Source organism: Cygnus olor, chromosome 6 (assembly GCF_009769625.2).
Source record: "Cygnus olor isolate bCygOlo1 chromosome 6, bCygOlo1.pri.v2, whole genome shotgun sequence".
In the NCBI taxonomy this organism is placed as follows: Eukaryota; Metazoa; Chordata; class Aves; order Anseriformes; family Anatidae; genus Cygnus; species Cygnus olor.
Window position 1 is genome coordinate 34,398,044 of NC_049174.1, and position 17,567 is coordinate 34,415,610.

Sequence of the window (17,567 nt, forward strand, 5' to 3'; positions counted from 1 at the left end):
AATCTTTTCACACATTTCTGATCACTGAGCTATGTTAATTTCTCCTGAGCAGTATAAATTACAATGAATTGCTAACTGCCATCGCTTCAGATTCTTGTCACCTAACTTTTCTAGCAGATCATTCTTGCTTCCTGTCAGTAGAGCTGTTTGCTTGTTTCTAACTACAGTGAAAGTGTTTGATTTCCATAGTTAATTAGGGTAAACACATAGTGGTTTTTTGTTTTTACACACACTTTTATGATGTTTTCATCTGACTTCGTCTGATTTACACCGTAATCAGTTTAAAGACATGAGTCATGTACCCAAGGAGCTAGAAGACTTTGAAGTAATTTATTTGATTTAATTGCCTCTTGATACAAAAAATGTTTGGCTCTTTTTTCAAACTTAAAAGCACAGCTTTGACTGGAAGCACTTTTTGGGAAAGATGGATTTCTCATGACGTGTGCTTTTGAGAGCTGGACTCTTTTTTTACACTAAATACTGAAAGGTCTCTGAAGAAGTGAAACATGCTAGAAGGATTTAGTCTAAGATTCAAATGAAATATTTTAATACACATTTAGAAAAATTATATACCTGTATGGTAGAGTGACTTCTGTAGGGTACCGTTCAGACGAATATGAAAAAGGTTGAGTATTCGCTGTTTTTTTTCCCTTCTTTTCCATTGAATGAAGTTATTTGAACGTACTTTTCTTATTGAGCCCTCCTGAAATGAAATCCCTAGTCACCTTTCAGGTATTTGTGTATCTCTGGGAAAATAGTTTAATATAAATGCCTATTTCCCAAAGCATAATCATGTCATTATCTGAAACTAGCAGAATGTAAGTGTATACTGTGGGGGCATTAACTAGTAGCTGAAAGTAGAAGTGTCTTTTTAGCCTGCTTGCCAAAATACAAGGTAATGCTAAACTCTACCATCTCCAGTCTGACCTATGAACCTGATTTAGCACAACAGTCTAATGCTGGCTTAATGCAAGCAGGTTTGTGCTGTTGCTAATCCTGCGTGTGAAAAATCAGTCTTCTTTTTTTCCTTTTCCTCCTCCAGGGCTTAAAGAGACCTTGCAGCATCTGTTATGTTGCAAGTTCTCCAGTACTTATGTTCAAAGTCTTCTGGAGGGTTTGCTTTGTTTTTTGAATAGCTCTATAATTTCTTCATCCTCTAGTTTACCTTTTCTCTCTCTGCAAATTGGGTCTTAACATTTTGGTTCAAGATAGCAACTCTGTGCCACTTTCTCCTTATATGACTGGACCCACTTGTAATATCTAAAGTAAATCCACAAAGCTGAGTGCAAATCCAAAAATATTATAATAGTTGGATTCTTTGGAAGAGAAATAAATATACATATTTAACTTTGTATTCATCCTCTTCCAAAATGCTGCCCTAAATGAGGGCCATACAATGTAGGGTGGGAGGGATCTGAAGATTATTTGTCAAGTTGTCCTTTAAATGCTAAAAATCACAAGGTGCTAGAAAAAAACCCGAAGAATAGATGTCTTAAGTTTCTTCAATAGTAGCTGTCCTGTATTTGCACTGCAGGAATTAAGCATCATTTCATTTTGGGAAATTACCAACAGAAATCTTATTTCTTGGACTTTCCAGCCATTTACCATCTGCTCCTGGAAAGGCTCTGGTTTTATTTATACCATATGATGATGCTCAACTTTAGATGTCCTTTGGTAATTGATAATTCATGCACAGACTGCCACTTCAAGTGATGAAGCTTGTCAGTTCCTGAGTTGTTCTTCCTTGTTTTTTGTTAATACAAGCCGCCAGTAAGACATTTTCATCTACTTTCGGTGAAAGAACTGTTGTGAATCTCATTTATCCAGCTGTTGAAAGTGAGAACAATTGGCGTGATATGTTTGTTTTTTAACACAAACTTGACCATCTAATATACTGTATATTTCAGTGATGCTACTAAGTTAACTATAGAGTTGAGAAGTTGGACTTTCCTGATGTCTTTATTTTGGAATTTGTAGGAGTGCTTTTTTAACTTGATTCTGTCTTGAAAAATACTTTACTTCCATAACAAACTTCAGACTTTAGCCTTCTGTGAAGAATTTTTAAGTTTAAATATCTATTCATAAAACAGATGAAATGATTCTTGTCCAGCATTTTTTGGAATTAAAGAAAAATCCCTCTATTTATGGAGAAGTGGGGATGATTTATTTTTTTAAATTCTTTGATGTTATTTCAGAAATATTCTTTTTCTTTTCCTTTTCAACAGTCTTTCTAAATATAACTTGCCATGTTTTACTTGCAAATAAAAGTATTGTGTTCTTTCCTGTAATTCATTTAGTGGAACAAGTGACCAGCTTAGGGCAGACATGCAGTACAGAATAACTAACTTTACTGAGTGCATGTATTCGCACTAATATCACCCTAGGGACCCTTTTATGGACTGTGGACATTAGAACAGGATTAAAAAAAAAAGGTGGTGTGGTCACAGCAAACTGATAGATTTAAAAAAAACAACTCACAGCATATGGCTAAAAAATAAATGTCAATGCATGTTTTCGTGACCAGAGAAATAGTTGAAAGCTTTTATTTCTGTTTTGCTTATTTAATGCTTTTGCTGTATTCCAAAATAATATGAACCTGTGAAACAGGATTTTCCATTTCATGAAGAAGTCAAAACAGATTGTTATGACAAATGCAGAAGTGTTGTCAGAATGCATTTGTGATGACAAGCTCATTGTAATTGCACTTCCCCGTGAACAGTTTGTTTTGATGCATTGGCTTTTTTTAAACTTTAACTAAAAACTCTTATGTTGGATGATGCCCAAGGAGAAGGAGATGCTATGGTTTGAATTCCAGATCATGCTCTTCTAAGATCTATCAAAATTTTACATCATAGCACCCCCCCCCCCCAAAAAAAAAAAGAAAACACGACTTTAATCAGTTGTTTCCTAAAAATGTGACAGACATGATCCCAAAGTGTTAAATTAAATCATTTTTGCCTTAACGCTTACCCTTTGTATAGACTTTTAAGGTGTTACTGTTTTTTTTAATATTATTAACTTGCTTTATTTGTACATAACTGTCTTTTATCAGAAAGCCAAAGAGCGTATCGGTTTGTACAAGGCAAGGACTGGGGTTTTAAGAAATTTATCCGAAGAGATTTTTTGCTAGATGAAGCTAATGGTCTTTTACCAGATGACAAGCTTACGTTATTTTGTGAGGTAGGTATAAACTTTTCAGTGATAAGTTTTAAAAAGGAAAAAAAAACTTTTTTTATGTGTTTATGTTCATTTTAACACTAATATAAATGTTGTGTTCCGCAAATGATAAGTATGGTAAGAGATACATTTAGTTGCATTGTCTACATTGTATTGTTTCATTTTTTGATACATGTGTTGAAACTTAGATTCAGGCAATCAATTCAGGCTTATTTTGCAACTCCAAAGAATTTGCCAGAATTACATTAAAGTCAGCTGTAAAATTATTTATGAAAAGGTGGCTGATAAGCGATGTGTAAAGTGTCATTTTACTGGGGTCACTTCAAATAGGTTGTGTTTGAAATTATAGGATTGTTCTTCACTGGTTAAGCAAAAAGGAAATGTCTGCTGGTTCACATTATTAAAAAGAAAAAGAACATAGCTAATAGTTAGAATCTATATTGTTGTAATATTATTCATTGCTTTAGCCAGTTAATAGCTTTTTCAAGTAAATTAAATACTTTATTTTTATAGTAACTGTTGTATTTTTTTTGAACAAATGTAAGTATCCTGTAGAAGGATGTTCCTTAGTACTGATAATTAATATTGAGAGCTATGGTATAAGTTCACGGTGTATTATAGGTCACTTTTATAATATTGTTTTTTGTTGGTAACTTATGTTGTCATATTAAAATTCAGTAAAATGCTTATTATATGTTAAAAATGGAAGCTAGAGAAAGTCGCAATATAAGTACTGTGTGTTAAGTATACATTGGCTGGCTATCTCTGCTGCCATGAAGTGATTAGTGGCTTAGGAGGATGATGGATGTTTTAACTGCTAATAAGTTTGCTTTGATCTGTGTATTTACAGGAAATGTGTAAAATTGTCTTGGCAAGATTACAATTTAATTATATGTCATTATGCTATGTAGAAAGAATAATTGAAATGTGGCCCCTGAGAATAGATATTGCAAATATAGCTCATCTTATTTTCACTTAGACAAGTTAAATTAGCTGCATGATAAATTTGTTATGAATACAATTATTTGGGTGATAAAAGCAGATGTAACAAGTGTTTTATGGTTCTGCAAAGATACTCTTGAGTATTTTGTCATTTTAAGTTTTCCTTGTTATAAATGGTTTGTAAATAAACAGCTCTTACGGTTTGTTTTTTGGAATTAGGTCGCTACATAATTTTAGAGATAATTTGTTATAAAACAAGCTATAAAAAAAATAATAAAATATCTGCAGAGGTTTTAGACTGCTTTCTTAACTTGTTATCTAAAGTATCACACCTTATTTACTGTTGGACTACCACAGATTCAAAACCACAGAAATGAGGTACATTTTCCATGTTGTCTGTCATCTCACCCACTAAACTTGTTCAAGTCATAATTTGTACGTTCTTGTACACCCTTATGCAGGAGGGCATGCAATGTAAAAAGAAACATTAATCCTAATCCATATATGCAGTGCAAAAGCTGCATCTTCCATAGCTTCCTAAGAAGTAAAGTGAATCTGACCTTGTATAGTACTTGGATGTCCTGCCTAGATTGCCGGTTTCCTTTAAGATGAGTTGTTCACTAATCATTTTAGCATCTCCTCATCATTTTTGCAGTTTAGGGGATAAATACCTTCGTTCTTGTGAGTGATCTTACAAACACAGCTCTGAAGTATCTGGAGTGAGGATCATGTGTTTGACAAAAGGACACGTTTTATGATTGTTAGCTTAAGATGAGTTTTCAAAAGTTCTGTGGCTTTAATGAGATTGGATTTCAGCTCAGTCTAAAGTGGTTCATTTAAAAACAAAACAACACGTTGATTCTAAGCATACTGTCTGGATGTGTGATATATGAAATACTAGATCATCAGGGACCAGCTTGAATAAATACAAAGATGTAGCCGATCTTTCTAGGCAGTGTCTGTAGCTAACAGGGAAAGGTTCCTGTGTGGAAAACTTGGAGCAGGAACTTAAAGTGAAGTCTCTAGAGAAGCAAAACTCTTTCCTTTTAAAACAAAGGACAAGTGTTGCTAGGCTGAAGCTCCATTTGTGCGTATGCGTACTTCCTGAAATTGTGCTGTGAAAACTGAAGTAGAGTACACCATAGGCCTACAGAGCTTTGAAAGCTGGAAATGTATAGTCTTACTGTGAAAGTGAAGATTTTGAGTACTTTGGGATGCTTTTTCTTTTTAAAAGATGGAAGAATATAAGGGAATTTCTTCTCACAAGGGGGTATGGGATGAGAGAGGGAATTAGTCAATGACTCAAATCCTCAAACTGCTGTTTTAATTGGATCATCATCCTCTTCTGATCTGGTATTTTGTTTGCACTGCTCTGACTTTCTGTGAAGCTTAGTTGTGCTATTTTTGCATTATGCCAGATTTATTCCAGATGCTGTGCTTCTGGATATCAAACATAGCACTGATTTTAAGTGTAAGCATTTTCTTAATATATAATCCTAATTTTCTGTATTTGGGTGATGCAGTGATTGAGATCCTGTAGCGTGGCTCTCTTATTTAGGAAGGTTTTATTCTCAGGCGTGTGCTCTCAGACAACAGAAAAAAAAAACCTGCTGAGTTCTTCTATTTTCCCAGCAGACTGATTAAAGGACTTATGTAAATTTTTTTTGAAAAAAGCAAGTAAGAATGCTACTGTCCTGTAAATTTACTGTGTGAAAGATTTAAACCTGAAGGGTAATGGCAATGTATTCACTTGAGATGCACGTTTTTAAATGTAACCAGTTCTGTACAAACATTACAACCTGTGAGTATTCATTTATTATTTTAGTTATTTCCTACTAGATCTTATATTCTGTTGACTTCTAAAATAATGGCTTTTAATCTTGTTTGGAAAAACAATCGTCTGTGACAAAGCAAAACAGGCTAATGAAGGAGCTATATTACTTGCACTTAGATTGTGTTATCAGTTTGAAAGTTAGGTATGAACCCACTGATTAGGGATATCATACTGTTTAGAATTTCTGTGGATTGTTTTTACAAAATTTTTGTTCTCTTGTGATCTTAATGATCTGTTTAGAATTTTATTTTGTATATATTAAATGTGTGAAGAGTGAACAGTTAATTTATCTCTGAAATAGTATTGTTTACTTATGGTGTCATGTCTCTCCTTGACTTACTGTTGCTAATTTTATTATGTGGTATTTTGTTTTGGTTGGATAAATGCACAATGTTAGTCTAAGTAAAACTGTACTTGTTTTATGTTACTTAAAAGCAAGCTGTAAAATGGTTCTGGCCTAATGCCAAAAACACCACTGTTTTTTGCTTTGCTTTGGAATTGCTGAACTTGTAGCAATAGGTGCTGTAACCTAATTCTTATTGGCATTCAGTTATGAAAGAGTTGTCTTGCTGTGATTTTCTGTTAGGTAAGCGTGGTCCAAGACTCAGTAAATATATCAGGACAGTCTAATACAAACACTTTGAAGGTACCTGAATGTCGACTAGCAGAAGATTTAGGGAATCTCTGGGAAACAACAAGATTTACAGATTGCAGTTTTTATGTAGGAGGACAAGAATTCAAAGCTCATAAATCTATCCTTGCAGGTACTTTCTACTTTTGTATTGCTATTATTTTGCTATTAAAATTGCTAAAAGCTTAAAAACTGATGATATTTAATATTTACATCTCTTGCTATAGCACGATCTCCAGTTTTTAATGCAATGTTTGAGCATGAAATGGAGGAAAGCAAAAAGGTAAGCCTTACTGAAGACTTTGCACATAAATATTTGTACATCGTAAAAAAGGGAAAACGTGCAGAAAACTTGAAGTGTTGCAACCAGAGGAAGGTGAGTAGTGTGTGAGCAGAGGGGGGTACTACTCCTGAACGCTTTTCTAATGAGTTCTGGGGGAATTTCTCTGTGTAGAAAGATTCTGATGGACTTGTTCTTATATGCATCTGCTCTAGGCTGTTTTGTTTTGCTTTCTAATATTAGCTACTAATGTAATTGATCTGTCAGTGTCTGCCACATTTTTTTCTTTAGCTTCTACCCCCACATAAGTCAATTGACTTGATTAATACAATATGGCAAAACTTTGAAGTTTTGTGTGGTCACTAGGGATGTGAAGGAACAACAAGTGAATTATAAGTCACATTAAGCCCTAAGGCAGTGAAGTGCTTTTCATTCACAGTTTCTGCAAGCACTTGACCTCCATGAGTGTTTTGGATAGATAGTTATTTAATCAGCACAGAGAGCTGCTTCTGCTCTTATGCTCTCGATATCTCCTACAGCAAAGAGTTGTTCATCTCTTTCATGAAAAACGAGTATCTAAAAGGGCTTGGTTATAGGCAGAATACATGAAGAGGCAAGGAGAACTGATCAACTCGCTAAAGGATTATAATGAATGAATATTTCATCTTGCAGGCTGCAACTGTAGCACTTGCGTGTATGAATCTATCAGATGACTTTGGTGCTGCAATACTACCAAGTTTTCACAAATGTGATGTTTTTCCTCCCTGCAGTTCCCCAGGATGGAAACTTTCTCAGGCAGAATTAGAATATTAGAAGCATTTGCTTAGGATTTCTTGATTTAAAGATTTCTAGATTTTTTTTTCTAGACTTAAAGAAATCCAGACTTAAGCTGAAAGTGGCTCTTTGTTCTTTCTGCTACTCTGATTTCTAGTATTCCAAGCATATCATTGTCAGGTTGGAAACTCAACAATACTTGCAAATGTTCCTGAAACTGCCACAGGTACAGCCTGGGCAATAGAGTTCACACAGACATTTCTAGAAGGAAAATGCAATTACTTCTTTTTGTAAGCTTTCCCAATTAATTTCTGTTTGACTAAGAGCTACTGTTTATTTACTTTCTGCTTAATATTGTAGAATGTTAGTTTAAAATTGTAAGGATCTTGTATGATGGATGTGAAGTGAAAACATAGCGTGCAAGAATATATTCAATATCTTTGTTTTAAAGATGTCGTTGAATTCCAGTGGTTTTTGATGATGATTCTTCTTTACCATTTACCAGAACCGTGTGGAAATAAATGATGTAGACCCTGAAGTTTTTAAAGAAATGATGAGATTCATTTACACAGGAAAAGCACCAAACCTTGAAAAAATGGCTGACAATTTGTTGGCAGCTGCAGACAAAGTAAGTAACCCTAAGGTCTCAAAACTAATGTTTGTTTGTGGAATGCTCCTCTTAAAAATATATATTTTTTTTTGTTTGATATTCATCTCAATTTTTTAAAAATACCATAAGAAAGATCTCATCAGAAATGCAGAAAGATGGAAGGGTAGACTTTTTAAAATCAGTATAAGGCTTAGAAGCCTTTCAGTAAATCTTTGCTGTTCAGAAGTGTTTCAGATGTTAATTGCATTTACTCTCCATTAAAATAAATAAATAAAAAATCAGGAACCATTAATATGATTTGGAAAAATCAGTCTTGAATAAAATTTATCCTAGGTCTTTATATTCTTTAAGACGATTTATACAAGTGTTTGAATAAATTCAAGTGTTTGAATTGTTTTCTAAAGTTACTGTTACTTCAGAGCTTTCATCTTTTTGTCTTTCATACAAACTATAGTTCTAATCTTTCATCTCTTCTGTATTGGGATCTTGTCTACTCTTTAAATTGTCACTCAGCGAAATACTTCTACTGTGATTTTTGAGATGAGAGGACTTAAAACAGCACAACAATTAAATTGAGATTATTCACTTTCATATTATTTAATTTTCTAACTTTTTTTAAACTTGGCCCTATACCTTGTTTTTTCTTTTCACAGCTTTACAGCTAGGGTTGAGATTTTAGGTAGCTATCCTCAGACAACACGCGGTTGTCTTTCCCTGAGGAGTTTTAGGTAGCTTAGAACTCAGAAAATGCTCCTTTCACAGTGCGCAATACCAAACTTGTTCACTCTCAGCTGAGATTGTAGCAATTTCTTAAACTACCTAGGTGATTTCTAAATTGGTTGTGTAATTACATCATTAGTGGTGAAGCTGCCTGTTCTCATAATCAACCTTATTGAACAATGTAAGTCAGCCCAGTAGTAGATTTAAAGAAACAATTATAAAGTTGTTTTTGGCAATTTATGTTCAATTTTCTTCAAGAACTCTTGAACTGGCACTGCCCTGGCTTTGGTGACTTACCAGTTGTATTCACTTCAGATCTCATTGCCAGCATCTCATCTCTGTGTTTTTATGCTCATTGTGTTTTGTCAAGTTCTAGTACACCCAAGTGTGAAGGTGAAACGGTGTTTTTTATCAATGCCAGCTTTTATTGAAGACATTGATAAATGTAGAGAATGTTTTAAGATGCAGTTATATAATTGCCTGCAATAGCATGGCATAAAGATAGTGAGCTGGAAGGTCCCTTTAGCTTTTTATAACAGTCCAAAATTTGTTATAAACTTTTCTATTCTTTCTGAATGTGGAATAATCTAAAAATGGGTGTTCTGCATATTCCCTGTTACGTTACCTAGTAGGTTACAGACTTGTTATAATTGTTATTTACGTACTCTAAATAGAAGTATCCTGAGGAGTAGTATAATGATAAAATGGATGTAAAAATGCATAGGTCTAGAAACATAGAAGCTAGTCCAAGAATTTGACATTTCTTCAATGATATTTCTTTGTTGCATGGTACAGTTGCTAATACAAATGTATGAGTGGCAACTTGACTACTTATATATACACACACACACATATATATATATATGCAACTTAAGCATCTAAAATTCCTTTCATACTTGAAAACTGAGTGCTAAATTAAATGGAATGGGGAAGATTTCTGTAGAAGTGTATACAGCTGAATGAAAACTATTCAATGTATGACATCCTTCAAAATCAAAGCACAGTTCATTCAAGCAGAATGTAATAAGGGAACATAATTATTTTGCATCGATTTTCTGGTAGGCTTTGTCAAAGGTATGAGAAGTTTAAAAAACAAATTGGAGATGGGGGAGTGGGAAACCTCAGAACAAGCCAGTTTCAAGCAGCCCAATATATTTTTTCTTTGATCAGCTTCATGAAACAGCTCAATATATTTTTGCTTTGATCAGCTTCACGAAACTTTCCATTGTATAATTTCTTGCCCTCTGCTTTGAGATTTAAACCTATCTGATGATGATTTTGATAAAGTGCCTTCATATCTTCCTTGCTCTTCCTCCCATACCAAACTGAAGGAAAACACACTTCTAAGTGACTTTTTTTTTGATAAAAGTTCTTCCAGTAAAGCATTTGATCAGTTTGTGTCTAATCTAATGTCTTATCATTTGAGGACTCTTAATTGCATCATATTGAATTCTGAATTACCTGTTTGGAAGCAGTGTGATTTTAAGCCTGAGAGGCAGTAAACGTATTCATGGTGGCTGGACCTGTATTAAACTGTCTGTAGAAATAACGGTAGAAAGAATAAGTTTGAAGAATGATTAGTGTAGTTTTTTCTTTTATCAGTATGCACTGGAACGGCTGAAGGTCATGTGTGAGGAAGCACTCTGTAGTAACCTCTCGGTAGAAAATGTTGCTGACATTCTTATCCTCGCAGATTTGCACAGCGCTGAACAGTTAAAAGCACAAGCAATAGACTTTATTAACAGGCAAGTAATATTTATGAGACTCCAAATATATTTGTACTTATGTTTTGTGTACCGTCTCAATATTAGCACAGTTCTCTCTTCTAGGTGCAGTGTTCTTAGACAACTTGGGTGTAAAGATGGGAAAAACTGGAATAGCAAGTAAGTTTCCCTTCTTCCTGATCTTCTGTACAAACTCTGCTAGACTATGGATCTAAGGACTCTTACTTCATTTCCACGCTACTGAGGCCAGTCATGCACTGTAGGTAAAGTAGGATTCAGCAGGTTTTACCACAGTTAGGATTGTGACTTCCACTTCAGATGATAAGAGGAGTTAACTGCCCTCCAGCGTGAGGTCACAACAACAGTTAGTTTTGATTCCTCTCCTACGGATGTGTTGGCTTTGCGAGGAAAGTGGCAGCAGCCTTCAAGTGGCAACCTGGGTGTGATTTCAAGGCTTAGATCAATCTGAGCCTGCAGCATTGTAGAAGCCAGAGGGATAGTCACTTTTTTTTTTGCCTTCAGCAACATGTTTGTGCACCTTCCCGCATTTCAGCACTAATACTCCTGAGGCCACACAACTGGTCAGCCAGGTCCCTCTGATCTGGCTGAGTCCGTAAGTGCTCATGCCTGCCCAAGAAATAAGTTGGGATTATGTGGCTCAGACTGTACCACTGGTTGCACTATATGCTTAGACCAGCTCAAATGAATCATGGAATAGAAGATAGCTTCAAAATGGCCAGTGGTGGGCTGAAACATAGTAAAACAGCAGCAGGGGATTTAGTTATTGCCATCAGAATCTCCAGAACAGTTAAAGGCTTGTGCTATACCAGTTACTTTAAATCTAGTGTTTTTCCTGAAGAACTTGAGCTCTTCACAGGTGTCATGAATGAGCATGATAAGAAAGAAGTGAATGGTAGAAGGAAAATCATTAAAAAAAAAAAAGCCAAAACTAATAAATGTAAATCAACTACATAACCACTGTAGATTAGTTGATGTGTTCCTCTTTGTGTGACATGGAGTTTACTAGTTTGCTTCTGTCTTGGGTAATTGCTAGTAAAGATGCTGGTCATCTTTATTTCCCTGACTTATTGTGGATGCTTTAGCTGAAGTAATTTTAGAGGGCCTGGCTTAACTGACCCTGAGCACTAGGGAGTCCAGACTTTGCTATTGTTGCTCAAGGCACTTACCTTTACTGACTTGCAGCAGAAGATTAAAGGCTTGCATTACAATCTGCGAAAGCTTTTTTGAGAGATTGTATAGTGTAGAGGTCAAATGCTAACTTTATTTCAGGAACACTGTCAGGCATAATATGGAGGTGCTTATGAAAATGCAGGGCAATGGAAATCTGGGATCAAGGCACAAGCTGTTGGTTCCAAATTACAAATTTATCTGTGGTCAATGTGTCATGCCTCTCAATCAGTGTAGTATTCTTCATGTACAGAGTAAAATTTTATGGTTTTATATTATTTCAAAATATTGCATTTACCTTTTAGAAGTACTATATATACATCGTTTTCTTATTTCCTGGATATCAATGTGATACTGGCTGACACCTATGGTTACTGTTGTATCAGTTAAAAATTGGCAATGGTTACTGAAAGCCATTGTGAATGTAGCCTGTAATGTTGTACTGAGGCAGGAGTGAATATCCAAGTATCATCTGCTGGTACTCAGACTGCGATCTCCCAGTGAAGGGTTCTGCGGTCAGCCAGCTAATCTGTCTTCATAACTTCTCTAGTACATGAACTATATCATTCTTGCTGCAGTTTAAACTGATGCGTCGTGTCATCCTTCGCTGTCTTACAAATTGATCATTTCTTCTATGTAATGAGATTATCATGTCTTCCCCTGGTTTTCTCTTCTGTATGCTAAACCTCATTTTTTCCTAGCTATCCTCTTATCATTTTTGTTTTTTCATGTGCAATTCCAAGGTAATTATCTTACGCTCTGTATAGGGCACAATTCTCTATCTGAGGTCTGGCTGATATTGACTAGGGCAGGATAAGTAGCCCGTGTCCTACACCTGGTGATGTTAGCATACCCAAATTTGGTGCTCCTTCCCAAAGGCATTGTTATTGGCATTTGTAAAGTTTGTTGTCTGTCACGTTCAGTTGCTCTTCTGCAGTAATCCTGCCTTCCCTGCTCTTCTCCACTGTGTGTTTGTGCATTTGCTTTGTAAAATTGTGTGACTATTCTTAATACTTTTGTTTTCAGCCAAGCAACAGACATAATGGAAACAGCAGGCTGGAAGTCCATGATCCACTCCCACCCTCACTTAGTAGCAGAGGCCTTTCGCGCACTAGCATCTGCACAGTGTCCACAGTTTGGCATTCCACGCAAACGGCTAAAACAGTCATGAAATCTTCCATGAACTTAGAGAAATTGAATTGACTCTACTCCTCCATGTCCAGAGGTGTTTTCACAAACCATAACAAGAGTTTTTGTTATCCTTGTACACAGAACAGAAGCTGAAAAAGCCTATTGTTTGCTTTTCAGATGGATAATTTATGGTTTAATCCTCAGCTTTAAATTAGACTGATTACTCTAATTCACTGAAAGGCCTTAAATTATCTTCAATGACTCTAGTCCATATAGTTTAATGTATCTTGATTTTTTTTATTATTATTATTTTTTAATGTGCCTTGTCTTTTTGACTAGGCTCTGCAGGATTGCACTAGCTCCATAATGCAGTAAAGTTGATAACTGAAGATTAATTTTTGAAAGGGATCTTCCATTATTTTCAGAAGAAAAAAGATTATTATAGTTTGGTCCTGTGCTAACTGGAAGGTTTTAACTAGCCTCTCATTGAAAGCACTTGAACCAGAGGCGCGTAATGTACCCTAGGCAAGTGCTAAGTATAGGGAGAGCCTGTTTACCTTCAGCGAATGCCTACAGGCTATTTATGGCAATATACTGCTTTGAACATAATTTATTTTTCATTGTGGGGCAAATATGCAATGGTTTGGCCCAAAAATGTATTTTCATTACAGTTTGTAATGCTTATTGTGTGTGTGTCAAAGCTGTCCAAACGGTGAAAAGAAACACAGAATAAACCTCTTACTTGTGTTTCTTTACGGTCCATCACTAGTTTACATTTAATGCAGAACTGAATGAGAGGCAAGGAGTTCAATGTGAAAACGGAATAGTATTGTGTATGGAAAAATATATCCCACATGTACGGTTACATAGCAAAGTAAAGGATGCATAGAATGACCAAATGTAAATTGAAGAAATGGGCCAAATGGATTATATGCACTTTTAACGTGTAACTTTTGTATGTTGTGTGGTACATATATATTTTGCTTTTGATGAATTAATGAGGTACAGGTAATTGTGGCTTAATTTTTTGGATACATTTTCAAATGCCCACAGCCACATGGGATTTAGTTTTGTTAGAAGAGAAAGGCATGTCTTTTTAAGACTCGGTTGAAGGTGACTATTGCAGGCTTTTGTATTTAAGTAACAGAATATTTTCTCTTATTTGAAAAAGGCATGTGAAAGATAAAATTCTGGAGGAGGGATTTTTCCTGTCTCGATGTGTGTGCACAGTTTCTGTTAACACCTGGGGAGGTTGCATACACATCAAGAGGAATATTTCCCTGAAATGTCAGATGGTGTTTGCAAGCAGAGACTTGCTCAGTCTTGCATTTCAGTTATTGTGCTAGCATTGTGGATGATATTGAAATTCTGCATAATGTGAAAAGGATGAAACATTTGTAAACTGCTTGTCATGGGCCAGTTCTTTATTATATGAACCTTAGCTTTAATACCAACATCCTCAGTGTTTGATAGCTTTGTTTACAATTGGGAGGAAAAGTCTGCAGTAGTGCACGCTCTAAATGTTTCCTGAGTTATTACATTAAGTTTACTGTAATAGTGAAAATGCGTTGCATTTCTTCTTTGGGAAGACTTTGGTTTTGTGATGGAGAATGGGAGGAGATCTCACCTAATTTATAATCATGTTTGGATAAAGGTTTAAGTTTGCGTAGTTTAAAAAAAAAAAAAAGTTATGCAGGGAGGAGAGAGGAGGAATTTCACATTGTTTACTATCTTAAAATCTATCTGCATCCTCATTTCATTAGGATTCATCTGAATTGCTCTAAATGAAATTTTTAGAGGAAAGAGTATATAGTTTTATACTTCGGTGTCTAGCGAACCGTTAGCAAAGACAAATTGGAAAAAAATGCCCGGGCCAATTTCTAAATAAAATAACCTCTAAATATGCGTTTTCTTACCTTCTAACTAAATCTTTATGATGGATAAAGTGTAAAATCAGAAACTTTAATAGTACATAAGGCATCAAATTATATATTTACAGAGATTTATCCTTTTATCAATTTTTAAATATTTATCTAAGGTCTCATAAGCATTCTTCACAATAAGACGTAAAGATAATTGTTCCCTCCAAAAAGTGATGTTTTTGCTGCACTGTGTAATGTGTTAGAACTAAATATCCTCATACCCATCACTGGTAAAACTTGCAGCTCTAACGTACCAAGTGACTTGAATATTTAACACTGTAATGATTGTCCAGTTCAGCTTGTTCTAAAGTAACAGCATACAGTAATCTAATGGAACGCTTAAGGATTTTATGAAGACTTTTTTCAGAAGCTTAATAGCACACTTTGTACCAAAAAGTCAGACACTGTGCTGTGATGTTATCTACGTTGTGAAGTGTCCACTTTTCAAGTTAGGCAGTGTATACCATACATTACACTAACAGGGAGAAAACACAAAAATCATGATTGATCTGTTGAGATTTGGTTTTATTTATTATGTATATTAAGTTTTATCAGCTCTTAAGGAAAAGGTAAAACAGTTGCTGTATTCTTAAGTGAGCGCACTAACTATTCACCCCTTCTGTTCTCTAACTACATGCAGTGTTCTCACTGGAGCAGGACAGCTGATAACTGCAGCGTTCGTCAGATTCAGTAGCTTGTTTTCATTCCCCACATCTCAAGAGCTCGCCCGTCAAAACCTCAGTTGTCAGTTCTAAGTGCAGCAGATATAAAACTATCTATTACAACGGACAGGTTTTTTTCAGGCTGAAGTCTTTAGGGTTTTTTCTTAGTTTTGTATACAGATTAGGAATATGTTGTATGAAGGTGCCATGTTTTGGCTTGCCAACACTACTCCCTTGGATATATGTGAACCACCGCTTCCATACTTTTCTGGGGAGAACCCTGCATGTGTCCTGTGTGTGTGTGCGTGTGCGTGTGTATGACTGTGCGGTGTTTTTTGTCAAGAATGACTTTCTAAAAATAAGGACTCAATTTGCTGTTAAAATGCTATTATGTATTATATATTTTTTTTCCATTTGGACCTCTCCTAAGGAGATGCTTTGGGTGGAAGAGGCTTCAATAAACAATCCTTATTTTCTAGTCCATTTACTGCATGCAGAAGTATAAACACATTGTGCCTTTTTTAGGAAACTGTTGCAATGAAGGGAAGATTTAACAGGATACAAGATCTTTTAAAAAGGTATTTTTAAAGGTGAAGGAGAATATTTGACAGGTGGTTGAGTAAAAGTTACAGATTATACCTTTGAACTCTGTTGCATGTTGACTCTTGCTTCCACAATTAAGTTTTCCTGAGAAACTACACTTAGTTTCACTGTGGAAACTGCAAAAATGTGGAATTACAGATACAAGTTGAGTAATGGTATATTTTGTGAAAATGTGAACATATTTGCTGTTACAAGCTGAGTGTATGTCAAAATGTGATAATCATGGATACAGAGTTAGTTTTACAAGTTACTCTAGTTTTGATGTTTTTCTAAACATTGAGTGTTTAGCATAAAATTCACCTTTGCACAGGTCAGTAGAAGACCTACATGGAGATGATGTTCCTTTTAAATCCTCATGGTAAGGTTTCTCCCTTGGGAGATTAAAATAATGTGCAGTACTTGAAACTGTGTTTCATAAGACAGTGAATTGCAAATGTGAGGTATTGCTGCCTGAAATTGTTGAATTACGTTGACTTTTGCAGTTGGTTAAAATTCCTTATCTTAATTGATTTTTTTGTATTTGACAAATGGAATGTTCTTTATCTGGTGTTGATAGCATATTTAGTACAGAGCTTAGCTCATTAGCTAGCAAGACACTGACTTAGTCTCATAACTTGGCTTCTGCTTACAGTAAATGGACTGTTTGTAAAGGGAATTCACTATTTCAAGTGTTTTGCAAGGAACTTCGCTGTATTTGTAACCTGGTTTTTGAAGGCTTGAGATACATGAGTCCTATTTTAGAAATTAAGCCAGTGAAATGACTTAGACCTGTTTTGGGGTGGAAATGACTAAGAATTCAGATATGTAAACAGTTGTATCAAACCATCCAGCCTTTTTTATCAGCTGATGTTAATGGTGAAATACTTTTTGTACCTTGTTGCTGAAAATATTTTTGCGTTTCAGCACATCAAGTTACAATAAAGTTGTTACTTATACAGAACGTGTCTGTGTGACTTGTATTTTTTCTCTTGTATATGATCATAGTGTCTCCTGTTCTTTCTGTGCTTTGAGAAAGATATTTTACCAGCACTGGAAAACAGTTTGGTGTAAAATATACTGCTGTCCTTCTGGAAATATTTTTTGGGTAGGTTCGTATTGCAGTCTTGCTCTGATCTCTACTAACTATTTCTCAATTTTGATACTGTAAAATAATTAAAATAACAGAGCTCTGAATAGCTTATGGGTTGCTTTCCTGAGAAACAACTGCCTTTGCACAGACTCTGTCAGAACTGGTGCTCAGAGGGAAGGAGAGTTGCTCCCTTGATAATGAAGGCTGTGGAGATGAAAATGAGTATCATGGTTTCTAAGAGGCTGGCTTTGGCTTTTTTAAAATCACCTACCATGGCAAACAGTCCCTTTTTCCTGCCAG

At 35.3% G+C, this 17,567-nt stretch overlaps 1 protein-coding gene across 5 annotated transcripts in view; it reads left to right on the forward strand.

Moving 5' to 3' along the window:
* Positions 1 to 17,138, forward strand: part of SPOPL (speckle type BTB/POZ protein like) — a 34,030-nt gene extending 16,892 nt beyond the window's left edge. For 3 of the 5 annotated variants that reach the window (XM_040561222.1, XM_040561220.1, XM_040561221.1), the window contains exons 5-11: positions 3,053 to 3,180; positions 6,540 to 6,717; positions 6,812 to 6,867; positions 8,144 to 8,266; positions 10,571 to 10,713; positions 10,798 to 10,851; positions 12,907 to 17,138. In XM_040561222.1, coding sequence (XP_040417156.1) covers positions 3,053 to 3,180; positions 6,540 to 6,717; positions 6,812 to 6,867; positions 8,144 to 8,266; positions 10,571 to 10,713; positions 10,798 to 10,851; positions 12,907 to 13,051 — 827 coding nt within the window. In that variant the 3' untranslated portion in view covers positions 13,052 to 17,138. Of the gene's footprint in view, positions 1 to 3,052; positions 3,181 to 6,539; positions 6,718 to 6,811; positions 6,868 to 8,143; positions 8,267 to 10,570; positions 10,852 to 12,906 lie in introns of all 5 variants that reach the window. The other 2 variants (XM_040561218.1, XM_040561219.1) reach the window with 1 other exon arrangement.
* Positions 17,139 to 17,567: the final 429 nt, after the last annotated feature.